Below are 14,823 nucleotides of genomic sequence, written 5' to 3'. Positions count from 1 at the left end.
GGTGCTTTATTGTGTCTATGTGTGCCGGTTATGTTCATTGTATTTCCTCAGGTTCCGTTTTCTTTATTAGCTTGGAGATCTAAGCAGGTAGAGGCGGAACCTCTCGCAGTCGACACTCTTTACTGGTAGATGGAGGCCACTTGTGGGTTCCCTGCCTGAAGGTAAGTACACTTTCTAACAGATAAGCCATTTTGTACCTTATATTGTGTGTTGCTAGTGTTTAATAGTATTCATTTGTATGTATGGCAGAGAATATGATAATTTTTCTCATATTCGCTGCATCATCCCACAATGTGCATTGTTGTTTCTCTGCAGTTCTTCCTATACCTTGTTAAACTCTGTGGTTAGACTGTGGGAGCCAGGAAAAAAGAGCGTGAGAGTGTGCATTTAATATTTGGGCCTGCAGAATCGAGCTGTTAGCTCTTGGATCCCCGTCTTTCTAACCGTTTATTGTCCAAAGTACTGTTATATATATATATAACATCTTCAGATTCCTTCAGATACATCTTCAGATTCCTTCAGATACATCTTCAGATTCCTTCAGATACATCTTCAGATTCCTTCAGATACATCTTCAGATTCCTTCAGATACATCTTCAAGTTCTTTCTGAAGATGTATTAATATACGAAAGTACTTACGGACATATAGAACTCTAATATATGTTGTTAACATATATTAGAAATAGAATTGGTCCCAGCACCGATCCTTGAGGTACCCCACTCGTCACTGTTCTTCAGTCCGTAACTCTGGCTCCTTCCTGTTAGGTAGTTCCTTATCCATGCTAGGGCCTTTCCTCCCACCCCCGCCTTCCTCTCGAGTTTGAATAGCAGCCTCATGTGCGGTACTGTATCAAAGGCTTTCTAGCAGTCCAGAAATATGTAGTCTGCCCAACCTTCTCTGTCCTGTCTTATCCTCGGTATTTTATCATAGAGTTCCAAAAGGTTTGTTAGGCAAGATTTCCCTTTCCAGAACCCATGTTGATGTTTGTTTACAAACCTAACGTTCTCCAGGTGTGCAACCAATCTTAGCCAAATTATTCTTTCAAGTATATTACAGGGGATACTTGTCAATGATACAGGTCTATAGTTAAGTGCCTCCTTCCTATCACCTTTCTTGAAAATCGATACACCATTTGCCCTCTTCCAGCAACTAGGCAATTCTCCCGACATAAGTGATTCATTAGAGATCCTTGCCAGAGGCACGCTGAGGGCCTGCGTTGCCTCTTTTAGTATCCACGATGACACTTTGTCTGGTCCAACCGCTTTAGTTGCATCCAGTGTTGTCAACTGTTTCATTACCTCCTCTGCTGTCACCTCTATATCTGAGTCTTTCATCTAGGGTAATCTGTGTGTGTGTGTGTGTGTGTGTGTGTGTGTGTGTGTGTGTGTGTGTGTGTGTGTGTGTGTGTGTGTGTGTACACATTACATACGTGTGAACCGATTCTGATTAACTTATTGTGTTGTATACAGATGGAAAGGCAGGAGGGGAGGACAGGACTGGACTTCCCAGCCATCATCAGCGTGGAGTTCACTCAGTCCGGTGAGTCTCGTCGTTATGGCAACCAACGTTACAAATGCAACCTACTATGAAAAGTAACGACTCACAAATATCTATGTTTTCTATCTATCGGACTCGATAGGGTAGGTGGGTTGGTTAGGTTCATATTTTTCTGGTTAGGGTTAGGAGGTTGGTTTTTTGACGGAGTAGTAAAATCAAGAGAACGCTGGAGAGAGGCAGTAGGAGCAAGTGATTGAACGAGGGAAAGAATAGAGGGAGAGAGGAATGGAAGCAGGGTGAAAGTAGTGGAGGAAGGGGCAGAGTCGTGGAAGGAGAGATAGTGGATAGAGAGAGAGAAGGAGAGTGATTCTTCCATCACAATTTTCGACACAGATTCTATTTTACACCCAATTTGTAAATTCTTCATATTCCGATGTATGGGTTGGGTGTGTGGGTTGGGTGTGTGGGTTGAGTGTATGGGTTGAGTGTATGGGTTGAGTGTATGGGTTGAGTGTATGGGTTGAGTGTATGGGTTGAGTGTGTGGGTTGAGTGTGTGGGTTGAGTGTGTGATCATCTGCTGCGTTATTGTGACTCATCGTCTACTAATGCTGTCACAATAACGGGTGCCTTCATATGTTGAAGTTCCCAACATCTATGTTATTGAGATTCAGTGCATTAAAAATTTCGTATTCCAAAGTTCAAAATTTACAGATGGCTATTTTTGAACAGATGTCAATGCTTTGTCCATATATGAAGCTCATTGAGGCTTTCTTGCCGTTCCAGGAGTCATTTTGATTTTCTAATCACAATTGTTCTACATGGTCTTAAGGGCCCAGCGCCTTCTATTGAAAATTACTTATTTAATCTCGAACTAACCGTAAGAAACTTTTTTAGATATTAAATAGGATTTGAATACAGTGATTACTATAACTATATATATTTCACGTGTCATTTTGTATTATTTGTCATTCTTTTACAATACATTTCAATTGTTAAGAAGCAAAGGAACATCTCCCTAGTGGTCACATGTAGCACTTCTTGTTCAGAAGTTTTTGCTCAAGTGAGGAAGTTGAATTAACACAGTGTCGTGCGTAAATTTCGTAGAGTTTGTAAAATACAAACAGACAAGCCACAGATCTTCTATGACGTATAGTGTGGATGCAAGATATATATGGGTCGGGTGTATTAAGTTTGCTTCTCGATGCATTGCCGCGTCACAAGTTTTGTCTAAGGACTTGGGACAAGCGCGTGATGGGTACTACATTATTGATCTCATTTGTGTGTTGTAGTTGTAGACGCGCGACCCTCAATTTACTGAGAAATTTCCTTGCGTATTAACTGTAATAACTTATACAAGTCAAGTAAAAGATTTTACTTCTTTTTTAATCGAGGAGTTATATATCATGTTTTTCTTGCCTGTCTTATGTAAGGAGGATACAAGGGACACAAGAGACAACCATTGAGGTTTTTCTTGAACAACAATGACTTGCAAAGCTCATCCGTAGGTTAATTAAATAAAATGTTTAAATAAAATAAAATGTTTATTTAGGTAAGGTACATACATACAAGAAATTTTTACAAAGATTGGTTGAATTATAGGTAGTGCTAGTACATACAATGCCTAAAGCCACTATTACGCAAAGCGTTTCCGGCATAATTAATTTCAAAAGTTTAAAAACTATTATTTGCATTCTCTCTCGTGTCTCTTCACTATCTTTTATATAATCTGTACAACTACGCAGTTATCTCTATTGGGCCTCTGGGAGTAACTATTAAATATCGTTGAACGTGTGTGAATATTCCACTGAAGTGGACCGACCAGTATTCTGGACTGTACTTGTTTTTAATGAATCAAATCAAGTTCATGCAGGCCCCAATCCTCTTTAGTTTTACACATCAAATCTGTGCACTAAGCTATCACATGTTTTAGCACTGTCCAAGACTATAATAGTTACCTGTATCCTTTCTTACACTTTAAGAAAAATGCTCTAGAAAATATTAGTCACTGAAAATCGTTTTCTATGACTTTCCTGCTGAGTGACTCGTCACAATCAGAGGAGCAGCTGTAAGCGTGATCTGGGTTAGTAAACAGTGATCGACTGGCCTAGACAACGTCTCTCGAGGCACAGGACGTTTTCCAGACGTTGTCGACCATGCAGTAAGACGTCGAGGCACAGGACGTTTTCCAGACGTTGTCGACCATGCAGTAAGATGTCGAGGCACAGGACGTTTTCCAGACGTTGTCGACCATGCAGTAAGACGTCAAGGCACAGGACGTTATCCAGACGTTGTCGACCATGCAGTGAGACGAATTCATCAGTAATCCTGTCAAATATTCCTCACTACTACTGCCAATTATTCATCATCAACACTGACAAACATTCCTCGCATGAAGGAGGTCCTCAGTAACACTGACAAACATTAATCACTAATATTCCGCACCAACGCTGCCAAACATTTTTCGCATGCAGGATATTCTTACTTTATTGTATATTGTGCATCTTCAGCAAGTCATGTATTCACCTAGTTGTGCTTGCGGGGATTGAGCTCTGGCTCTTTCGGCCCGCCTCTCAACAGTCCATCAACCTTTTTTTTCACACACACACACACACACACACACACACACACACACACACACACACACACACACACACACTTAGGCTCAGGAATCTGTACATCAATTGATTGACAGTTGAGAGGCGGGACCAAATAGCCAGAGCTCAAGCCGAGCTCATTGTTCTAAGCACAATTAGGTGAGTACAATTAGGTGAGTACACACACACACACACACGCACACACACACACACACACTTAGGTAATTACACACACACACACACACTTAGGTAATTACACACACACGGGATCCAAGAGTCAATGTTCGATCCTGCAGACGCAAATAGGTGAGTTCACACACACACACACACACACACACACCCTGCCTAACTTATTGCATTTGTTAGGAAGCAGCGTGTAACAGGTACCTATTTACTACTAGGTAACAGGGGCATCAGAGTGAAAGAAACTCTACCCCATTTGTTTCCGCCGGCGGCGGGAACTGATCCCCGGTCCACAGGAATACGTATTCAGCGTGCTATCTTCTCAGCCACCAGGCACCCACCATGTGATCCACATGCAGTACTGTGTGGACGTAGAGGATTGAGACCACAGACTTGCAGTTCTTACTTATATGTGGTAAGACCATTTAGAGCTCTAATATCCACCAACAATTAGGGTTAAGCAAACGCAAGTCTCTGATCCATACACGTATATTCTAAAGCTGTATAAACCCAAGGAGGGAGCGAGAGAGCGTCTCGTCTCGTGGCTGTCTGCTTGTTTCTGTGTTGGTCGGTTGACTCTCTTGCTCCTCTAACGTTTTCTCTGACCCTCAGCCGTGTTGTAGGGGGTACTGAAGTCACTACAACTGAATCATTTCAGAAGACGACTACACTACACTACATTGTAGTGTAATGTAAGTTACTTTTTATTTTTTATCAAAATTATTATGTAAAGAGATTTTGGATAAATATACATGTATTTAGTGAACGAATTATCAGTCATGCAGAAATATTGGAGAGTTGGTACACCTGCCATTGGAATCAGTTGTTCGTGTTTCAGATCGAGGTGCTCCGTATCTGGCTGCTATACCTGGCGGGCAAATCCGTATCTAACAGTTGTTTTCATACCTGACTTTCATAACATGGAGAGTAAGTATCAGTGAGCAAACCTTATGGCAAAAAGTTGTAGATGCCGTGCATATCTGTGATTAATTACGCAATGCTTATATAAGAGAGCCTAGCTAGGCCGAGAGGTGGACCTGCAGGCGGCGTTGGCAACCTGCCCTTTTTATAGCGCGTCACACTCTGACGTATACTTTACATAAGACCCCCAAAACTATCCTATTAGAAAATGGTAACGGCTCGCAAAATTGACATACTGTTCCGTTTTCTGTTACGTGGAGTTTTCTGGTAGGGTAGGATGAGGCACTTACGTTGAACAGTTTCTTGATCTTGGGAACGCTCGCGAGAATCGGGTGATTTAGCTGCGTAGCGCCACTTGGCTCGTTCTCATGGCACCTCACCACAGTTAGATTAGTTCATTTATTATTCACCCCATACCGAACTTGTGGGCGGTAGTGGTAAGGGTTATAGAGGCACATTTACCCAAACAAAGGGCAACATTAAGAAAACATGGAGCACAATTTCACAAATATTGGGATCAAAGAAGATTTTAAATAACAAACCAATACTCCTGTCCAATAACGATGGTCAGCTTACAGCCTCTGATACTGCTATTGAGTTCAATAGGTTCTTCTCTTCCATTGGGTCATCCCTTGCAAATGATATTCCATCTTCCAGTAATGATGTTCAGGACTATCTTACAGGTAACTATCCCCAGTCTCTGTACCTAACGCCTGGAAATTCCATTGATGTTAATAAGATTACAGTCTCCGTTGATGTTAATTGATGCAGCCTCTGATACTGCTATTGAGTTCAATAGGTTCTTCTCTTCCATTGGGTCATCCCTTGCAAATGATATTCCATCTTCCAGTAATGATGTTCAGGACTATCTTACAGGTAACTATCCCCAGTCTCTGTACCTAACGCCTGGAAATTCCACTGATGTTAATAAGATAATCCTTTCCCTTAAAACCAAGTCTAGTGCCCTTGAGGAGATACCAACTTTAATTTACAAAAAAGCCTCCAGATCTTTAGCTCCTACTATTGCATTGCTCTTCAACAAGTCACTTGGACTAAAAACCTTACCAGATATTATAAAAAAGCGAGATTAACCCCTGTCCACAAATGTGGTGATCTCACTGATGTTAACAACTACAGACCTGTATCAATCCTGCCTAACTTGTCAAAAATATTTGAAAAACTAATCTACAAGCAGCTTTACTCCTATCTAGCCAAACATAATATACTTAGCTCTTGTCAATATGGCTTCAGACCCTAAAAAAAAGTACTAACGATGCACTTATTAGTATGATTAACTTGATACATGTAGCTCTTGATAAAAATGAGTTCCTTGTTGGGTTATTTGTGGACCTGCGTAAGGCTTTTGACACTGTCAACCACCAAAACCTTCTTCTTAAATTACATCATTATGGAGTCAGAGGTCACCCTGCAATACCTCAAATCTTACCTTACTGACAGGCTCCAGTATGTTTCTGTGAATAATTCAATTTCTCCCACCCTACCCATTAACATTGGTGTTCTTCAGGGCAGCATACTTGGCCCTCTCCTCTTTCTCATCTACATTAATGACCTTCCAAATGCCTCCCAACACCTCAAAACTATTCTTTTTGCTGACGACACAACCTTCATTTACTCCAGTCCTGACTCCCTTGCTCTAAATGTCACAGTAAATAATGAGCTAAATAAAGTCCATCTTTGGCTAACTGCCAACGAACTCAACCTCAACATTGACAAAACTTTCTATATTTTGTTTGGCAATAAATCCTCAAATCAAATAAATCTCAGGATAGGGAAGGGAACTGCCAGGGTAAAGCGCCAAGTCATTACGACTATATAGCACTGGGAAGGTGTCAGGATAAGGATTTGGGATGGGAAAGAATAGAACAGAAAATAGTTGGGATGGAGACTGGGAGGGACTAAGGTAGGAAGAGAGAGAGAGAGAGAGAGAGGGGTGGAGTGGGAAGGAGAATGTAAGGGAGGGAGAATGGGAGAGTGAATAGGAGGTAGGGAGGGGGAGAGAGAACGAGTAAAAACGCTTGCAATAGTGTGCTTCTCCTGCAGAGGGGAACTACAGCCATGGGAAGACTGACAGGAAGCACCTCACAGCTAAGGCGAGGAAGGAAAAGTTTGCCATCTTGAAGAACATCTTTATCATCTCTCTGGCTTTCACCTTCCTCTTCACCAGCCACAACTCCATTGCCAACCTCCAGTCCTCCATCAACAGGTGAGTATACCTTATGTGGTCACAGGTGGCACTCCATGGCAACAAGTGGCACTCCGTCAATTTGTGAATATCACATTGTTATTCATCTATATAAGTTGCAGATATGAAGTACTGTTAAGAATGCTTTATAGTGACTGTTGCGACTCACTGTATATCAGATACGTTAAATATACTCCGCGTCATAGAACTTAAGTGATAAATTCTTTGTCATTGTACAGTTATTCATTTATATCTATGCTGTGAATGTAATTTATTTAAGTGACACAAGTATATGTTCACTGTCATTATTATACACATTCCAGTTTAATTTTGTTCCGTATAAAATTCGGATAGCATAAATAATTATTAGATGTTTTTATTTTATGTCGTGTCCAAGTGTCAAACTACCTAATTGCCTTATTAACGAGTGTGCGTCGAATGTCTAGAAAGGGACTGAGAGCGTGTGTTGTCTGTCTGTGTGTGTGAGAGAGAACCAACTCAGGGAAGCTAACCCTTTTCTTGGTCATTCAAAATATAGAAATGATTAAAACATTGCATACCATTCTTTTACCTGAAGAGAACATCTCTGAATGTTCCTGTACATTTATTACTATATGAATTAGTATTATGAAAGAGGATTACTTACTTTTCTGAGGCACCGTTGGTACTGAATTTGTCAACTTTATGTCTGTTTTCACCACCTCGAGTCATTGGACTGATGAAGGGCAACGACGGAGGTCGTGTATTCCAGCCTAGTTAGGGTCATGAGTTTTATATATCTTTGGATATTATATTTTATGAATTACTGTTATGTGGAAAGGTAAGAACTGTGTCTTGCTTTTTTAATCATATTTATATTTTTATGTTAAGTGACTTTAAAATGGTCAGTCTCCACGTTACTTAGATCTTACCAAGCGATTTGTGAATGATTTTTTTTCAGTCTATACTGGCTTTGATTTTGCCAATCCAGAGGGAATGCCCAGGACGCAGCATTTTTTAGAGAAACGGAACTGCTGCTCTTTTGTTCATAGGGCTGAAAGATGGTCTCTCGTCCCCCCCCCCCCCCACCCCCTCTTGGGCTCATGAACTTAAGGTAGAACTTGAACCGCATCCCCTCCCCCCTCACTCCAGTTTCCCTACAGAACACTCTCCAGAGCATATGCTCCGCGGAAATCGCCATCCTCTTCCTTCCTGGTACTCTCTGTTTACTCTCTAGATCCGCATTTATCCTGGGCACTTGCCCATCTTTATCAGTGTGTTCGATTCAACGTTTTTTATTTCTTTGTACTAAATTCCTTATTTCCTTGGATTTTCGTTGTCAGTTTCCTGGTGTTCCTTACGGTCTTTTGCTGCAGGGTGGATGGCACGGAATCGCTGACTGCCCTCAACGCCGCTTATATCTTCTCCTGCTGCTTCCTGCCATCGTGGCTACTGACGGTGCTGAAGGAGAAGTACACCATGGTGGCTGCCATGCTCTGCTACCCCTACTACATCGCCGCCCAGTTCTATCCAGAGACCTACACGTTGGTGCCCACAGCCGTCATCGCGGGCCTGGGAGCCGCACCTCTCTGGTCCTCCAAGTGTACCTACCTCACCAAGGTAAGTCACGAAGGACCTTCATACTAGTATGGTGAAGATACTTGCTGCATTGTATGGATCCTAGAAGCAGGGTGTAGATACTAGAAACAGGGTCTAGATACTAGACGCAGGGTATAGATCCTAGAAGCAGGGAATAGATACTAGAGGCAGGGTATAGATACTAGAAGCAAGGTATAGATCCTAGAGGCAGGGTGTAGATACTAGAAGCAGGGTATAGATCCTAGAGGCAGGGTGTAGATTCTAGAAGCAGGATGTAGATCCACGAAGCAGGGGTGTAGATACTAGAAGCAGGGTATAGGACACTAGAAGCAGAGCGTAAAAATAATGAACAGATTTGATTCTCAATTTTTTTCAGCCATTTACGTCTTCGTTTCAAGATCTATTACTAACACTGCATAACAATTGTATATGGTTCGCAATATTTCATAATGGATATTTCCTTCTTGAACATATAAAAATTGTTCCTATATTCCTAAAGGAATGATAATTAATGAAAAAGAAACGTCAAGAACTGCATTTACAAACCCTAGAAGAACAACATTAAAAAAACTTTACACCAACTCCAGCAGGAGGCGGTTCAGAAATATATGGCAAGATCCTCTATAATTATATAACTCTTCTGAAAACTACTGTTATCTCTGATATTATTTGACAACAATTACTACCTAGTGCGTTAGCTTTCTTCAAATGATGTATTTTTACAGCATTTTTCTTCATAGATTCTGATCATTTTATTAAAAAAGTTGTAAATTTCTTTCTTCATTTACAGCGTTATTATTAATTACGAAAAGCATCTGGTAAGAGCCAATTAAATGGATGATTTTCCCACATACATAATATGGTGGACACATATCAGAGGTCCTCGGAATATAATGTAAAAAGTGACACATCAATTTGTATTGTGTGTCACAGGCCGGGAAGAGATACGCAACGCTGGTAGGCGAGAAGAGTGAAATCGTCATAACAAGGTTCTTCGGCATATTCTTCGTGTTCTTCCAGTCAGCCCAGGTGTGGGGCAGTATCATCGCTTCCTCTGGTAAGACTATAATTTCCTTTACACTCGTGGGTTACTCCTCGCCCATCTTTGCAGGGGTAATGGACTGTGGGTATGGGACAGACCAGATCGTCAGCCTTCCTTACCCTGTGATGCCCACCACCAGACCCCCAGACTCCTGTTTGGTCTGAGACACAGCACACTCTCTTTCTGACTCTGTAACCAGCTGTTGTTTTAGTTGTTCTAGATTCAGCTATTCAGAACGAAATGTCCATGTAGCACGGGCTATAGTGAGCCCGTAATGGGGAGATGATATTGAAGAATTGACAGGGAAGGGGGGTTCGAAAAAGAAATGAAGGGGGGTGTAAGGGGAAGGGGAGGGGAAGGGGAGTGGGAGATGTGAGGAGATGAGAGGGAAAAGAAGAGAGGTGGAATGGGAAATGTGGGGAAAAGACAGACTATACTGGGTAACCTTCCTAATCTTGCATGTGTTAAAACATGCAAAAAATGTATAAACAAATGCTACCCAGTTTAGCGCCTTCTGAAGGGTACTTTCACGCACAGATTCATTACACACTGTTGCCTTCATAGTAATTCCTCTCCCTCAGTGTTATCGGCGGGCTTGGAGGAAGCCAACGAGATTGATAAAGCGGCGCTGCAGTCCTGCGGCTACAACTTCTGCATCGCGGAACCCACCAATGCCTCCAACAGCAGCGACTCCGGCGGGAGGGAAGGTCCGCCTCTTTGGCAGATCTACACCATGGCTAGTATCTTCCTGGTCTTCTCTCTCTCCGCCAGCTTCATTGTCCTCGTCTTCGTGGATCCCCTCAGCAGGTAAAGGAGAAACCTTGTAACTAGCGCTTCGAGATTGTCTGCGCCTTCCTGGCATCAACATTCCTTGCTGAAAACTTAGATTAAACGCAGGAGGTTCCTGCTGGAGTGCTGATGGAAACACCGGTTAAGGACAAGTCTTATTCACAGACAACTTTCAACTCAATGAGGAGCTTTTTAACACTACTGATGGAGGACTTACAGAATGAACAATTTAAAAAGTCATTCACAGAGGGAGGAGGAAAGGTTGGAGAGGGAAGCCCAATACGGTGATTCCCGCCAAAGAATCAACGAAGCCATTGTGCAGAATTGGGTTCCTTTCAACACATAAGAAAATGTACGGTATCCTTCCTTAACCCTTTCTCTGCTGCGTCTAAATATATGTAGTTCTTTTGATCTATTCCTAAGTGAAGCTTTGTCTGTAATAAAACATTGGCTTTAAACTTGTGCTTCCATCTGAAAACTTACTGACTTTGGCAGTAAGCAGTCGGAAGTCTTGTTATAAATCATGCAAAATATTCTCCCACTCTCAAAGGTCAGGTGTAATTTAGTTTTGCGAGAGTGGAGAAAGTTTCAGTCTAGTGATTTATAAAACATTATTGCTTAATATCAACTGAGGGAAGACGATTTATGTATATAATTAACTCGTCACCAGTTTCAAAGAAATAGAAGGTAGTGGAGGAAGCGGTAAGAGCAGCGTGCAGCTGCTGGTGGCCACCTTCACCCACCTGCGGCACCCGTACCAGCTGCTCATTGTTCCCCTCACCATCTGGTGTGGCCTTGAGCAGGGCTTCCTCACCGCCGACTATACTGTCGTAAGTATCCTGTGTGTTTCCAGTACTGCTTGTCGTATAAACAGCACTGGAAATAAGTATAAAATAAGTCTCATTGTCACTCCACCAGCATATTTTAATTTCCAGAACAGCCTCTTGTGTGGGACCCTGTCAAAAGCCTTTTTAAGGTCCAGATACACAGTCAACCCAACTACCTCTCTCCTGTAGTATCTCTGAGGCTCTATGATAAAAACTAAGTAGATTTGTTACACAGGATCTTCTTGTTCGAAAACCACATTGTCTGTCCGTTATTATGTCATTACTCTCTAGGTGTTCAACCCATTAAGTTTTAAGCTTTCATCGAGTTTATCAACTGTTTTAGTGGCCCCATTCTCTTCTATCGCAAAATATATTTAATTTCCAACAGGACATGATCACTCTTTCCCAAGGGAGGTGTCTATGTCTCTCTTGGTTTAGTATGTTGTTGAGCAGCAAAGAGGGAGGGTGCCGTGTTTCGTCAAATCTAATCTCTTCAGTCTTATCAGTAGGCCTACCTGGTGTGCCCGTGGTGTTGGATGGATGAATGTTGGACACCTAAACAGGACGGTGTTGCGACACCTAAACAGGGCTGAGAACACGTGACGGGTCTCCCTCTTTTAAGGCTTGGTTGGCCTACGACCAACTGTCTGCGCTATGCAGAAAGCTGATCCTCCAGGTGAAATGTGCCGCCAGGGTGTAGCACATTTCTTCAGTTTGACTGTTCCACCGCCGGTACATGGAAATTCCTGTGACAGGCGCTGATAACTTACCTGCCTACCCTACCCTCAATTTCCTTGACATGTGTGCTCCTGGCGGGAAAGATCTTCGTGATTCTCATGGCCCTTCGGTTCCAATGATTAATGACTCCCTCGAGCCACGGTACTCTACGTGGTTTGCAATTCGGTTGCTGGGTCTCCTTCCTTCCTTCCATTCCTCGGTCTTTCCTCGGCTGGTAGGAAAGATCCAGACAGAGATACATCGGTATCTCAGGATATGGTCATGGCCTAGAGGAGGAATTGCGTTACGATGACCTGCGTCTGACATTCTGCTTCCTGGAGGCCAAACTAAGACGTCTGTAACCAATACAGTTCACGCCCATTGGGGTGCCCTGTTGGTTCATCGGGACTCCAGTAACGTCAGGATTAGCGAGAGACAAACACCTCAGTGCTGTAGCTGCCCCTCACCCATCAACAACATGACCAATTTTCTTGTCTCTCTACACCATAATATATGACAGCAGCTTATCCAATACATTGGAATGATAATCAGTCCAGAAAATGGGGCTGGGCTCTTCTAAACGTCACACTCCATGACTGTCACCTTCCTCTCCGTGACTGTCACCTTCCTCTCCGTGACTGTCACCTTCCTCTCCATGACTGTCACCTTCCTCTCCGTGACTGTCACCTTCCTCTCCGTGACTGTCACCTTCTTCTCCATGACTGTCACCTTCCTCTCCATGACTGTCGCCTTCCTCTCCATGACTGTCGCCTTCCTCTCCATGACTGTCGCCTTCCTCTCCATGACTGTCACCTTCCTCTCCGTGACTGTCACCTTCCTCTCCGTGACTGTCACCTTCCTCTCCGTGACTGTCACCTTCCTCTCCGTGACTGTCACCTTCCTCTCCATGACTGTCACCTTCCTCTTCATGATTGTCACCTTCCTCACCATGATTGTCACCTTCCTCTCCTTGATTGTCCCCTTGTTCTTCATGGTTGTCACCTTGCCTTCGATGATTGTTACCTGGCCCTCTATGCTTTGTCACCTTGCCGTCCGTGATTGTCACCTTGCTCTCCGTGATTGTTCCTAGTCCTCCATAATTGTCACCTTGCCCCCGGTAATTGCCAATCTGTATATACCCAAATGCTGCACTGTTACTGTACAAAACATAAACATTGAGCTCGAGTCACCATTATTGACCCATTGTGTTACAGGCTTACGTCTCGTGCGGGCTGGGCGTGCACATGGTGGGTTATGTCATAGTGTGTTACGGTGTGTGTGACGCACTGTGCTCGGTGGGGCTCAGTCGGCTGGTCAAGGTGTTGGGGCGAGTGCCGGTGTTCACTCTGGGGTTCCTCTGCAACTCTGGGCTCATCGTAGCCCTGGTCTACTGGCGGCCACATCCGGATGATCTGGTGTGGTTCTTTGTCATCGCCGGCTTCTGGGGGGCGGCTGACGCTGTCTGGCAGACGCAAATCAACGGTGAGGTCACAGAAGACTTATTCATCACTTGTGTAGTCATTCTGTTATGCTCAAGTTGAATGCAAAAATATTAAGAAGATAATATAGAAGCAAGGTGACATCCTTGAGCTGATGCTATTTGAATTTCTTTGTCATATTTGGTATTTTTATTTAGTCCTATGCGTTTATGATGAATGAAACATTCATCTTTTGTCAGCGCTCTACAGCATCATCTTCCCCGGGAAGTCAGAGGCGGCCTTCAGCAACTATCGCCTGTGGGCGTCCGCCGGCTTCTTCATCTCCTACACCAGCAGCAGCGTCCTTTGCATCGACGCCAAGATCACCGTCCTGGTCGTCTTCCTTGTGGTGGGCATCGTTGGATACTATGTCATCGAGGTCCTCGAGAAGATGGGCGGCTTGAAGAAGTAATAGTACGGCAATGTTATTCCGCTTGATGCATAAGTGCATCAAGCGGAATAACATTGCTCGCGCATTTGTGTTGCTCACGTGGCCCCACCAAGTGAGGTGATTCGACGAAATATCTGTGCCCAAGTTGACCACCGAGCATTGTCGGAGTTTGGATAAATAGGCTAAATATATATTCCATATACTAAATAAATTCCAGTCATTGTGGGCTCTGCTTAACATCACGAAGATTTTAGACTCGGCCATTTGTCAGTCCAGTTGGGACTTAGTTATTCTGAAGGCAAGTGAAAGTTCATTGACTTGTGATACAGTATTGATATTCATGATGAGACTTTATACCTCACTCTGGTTATGTAACGTCACTGTACCCCAACCATGTTCACAAACTTTCAGTCAGTCTTGAGGTGACTAGTGGTCCAATGTTGTTAGGTTATTGTGGCCTAGTAACATCTAGATGGTATGACTTGTGCTTTGTGTTGATTCACTTCATTGTTATTTGATAGTGAGTGTGCACAGAGAGATTTGCGTATATAAGAAGCGGTGTCCAGTAGATAAGTTCGCCCTAGTAAACTAGTGGATTTTA

At 43.1% G+C, this 14,823-nt stretch overlaps 1 protein-coding gene across 1 annotated transcript; it reads left to right on the top strand.

Moving 5' to 3' along the window:
* Positions 1-41: 41 nt before the first annotated feature.
* On the top strand, positions 42-14,823 carry LOC123766518 (UNC93-like protein). Its single transcript, XM_069308336.1, has 9 exons — positions 42-161; positions 1,471-1,540; positions 7,259-7,421; positions 8,756-8,999; positions 9,912-10,035; positions 10,602-10,827; positions 11,480-11,639; positions 13,568-13,835; positions 14,032-14,823. Exons 2-9 carry the CDS (start codon positions 1,471-1,473, stop codon positions 14,241-14,243), a joined length of 1,467 nt encoding a protein of 488 aa, XP_069164437.1. The 5' UTR covers positions 42-161; the 3' UTR covers positions 14,244-14,823.

Source organism: Procambarus clarkii, chromosome 62 (assembly GCF_040958095.1).
Source record: "Procambarus clarkii isolate CNS0578487 chromosome 62, FALCON_Pclarkii_2.0, whole genome shotgun sequence".
Taxonomy (NCBI): Eukaryota; Metazoa; Arthropoda; class Malacostraca; order Decapoda; family Cambaridae; genus Procambarus; species Procambarus clarkii.
The sequence above is the reverse complement of the archived record's forward strand: the minus strand, read 5'-3'. Positions and strand labels throughout refer to the sequence as shown.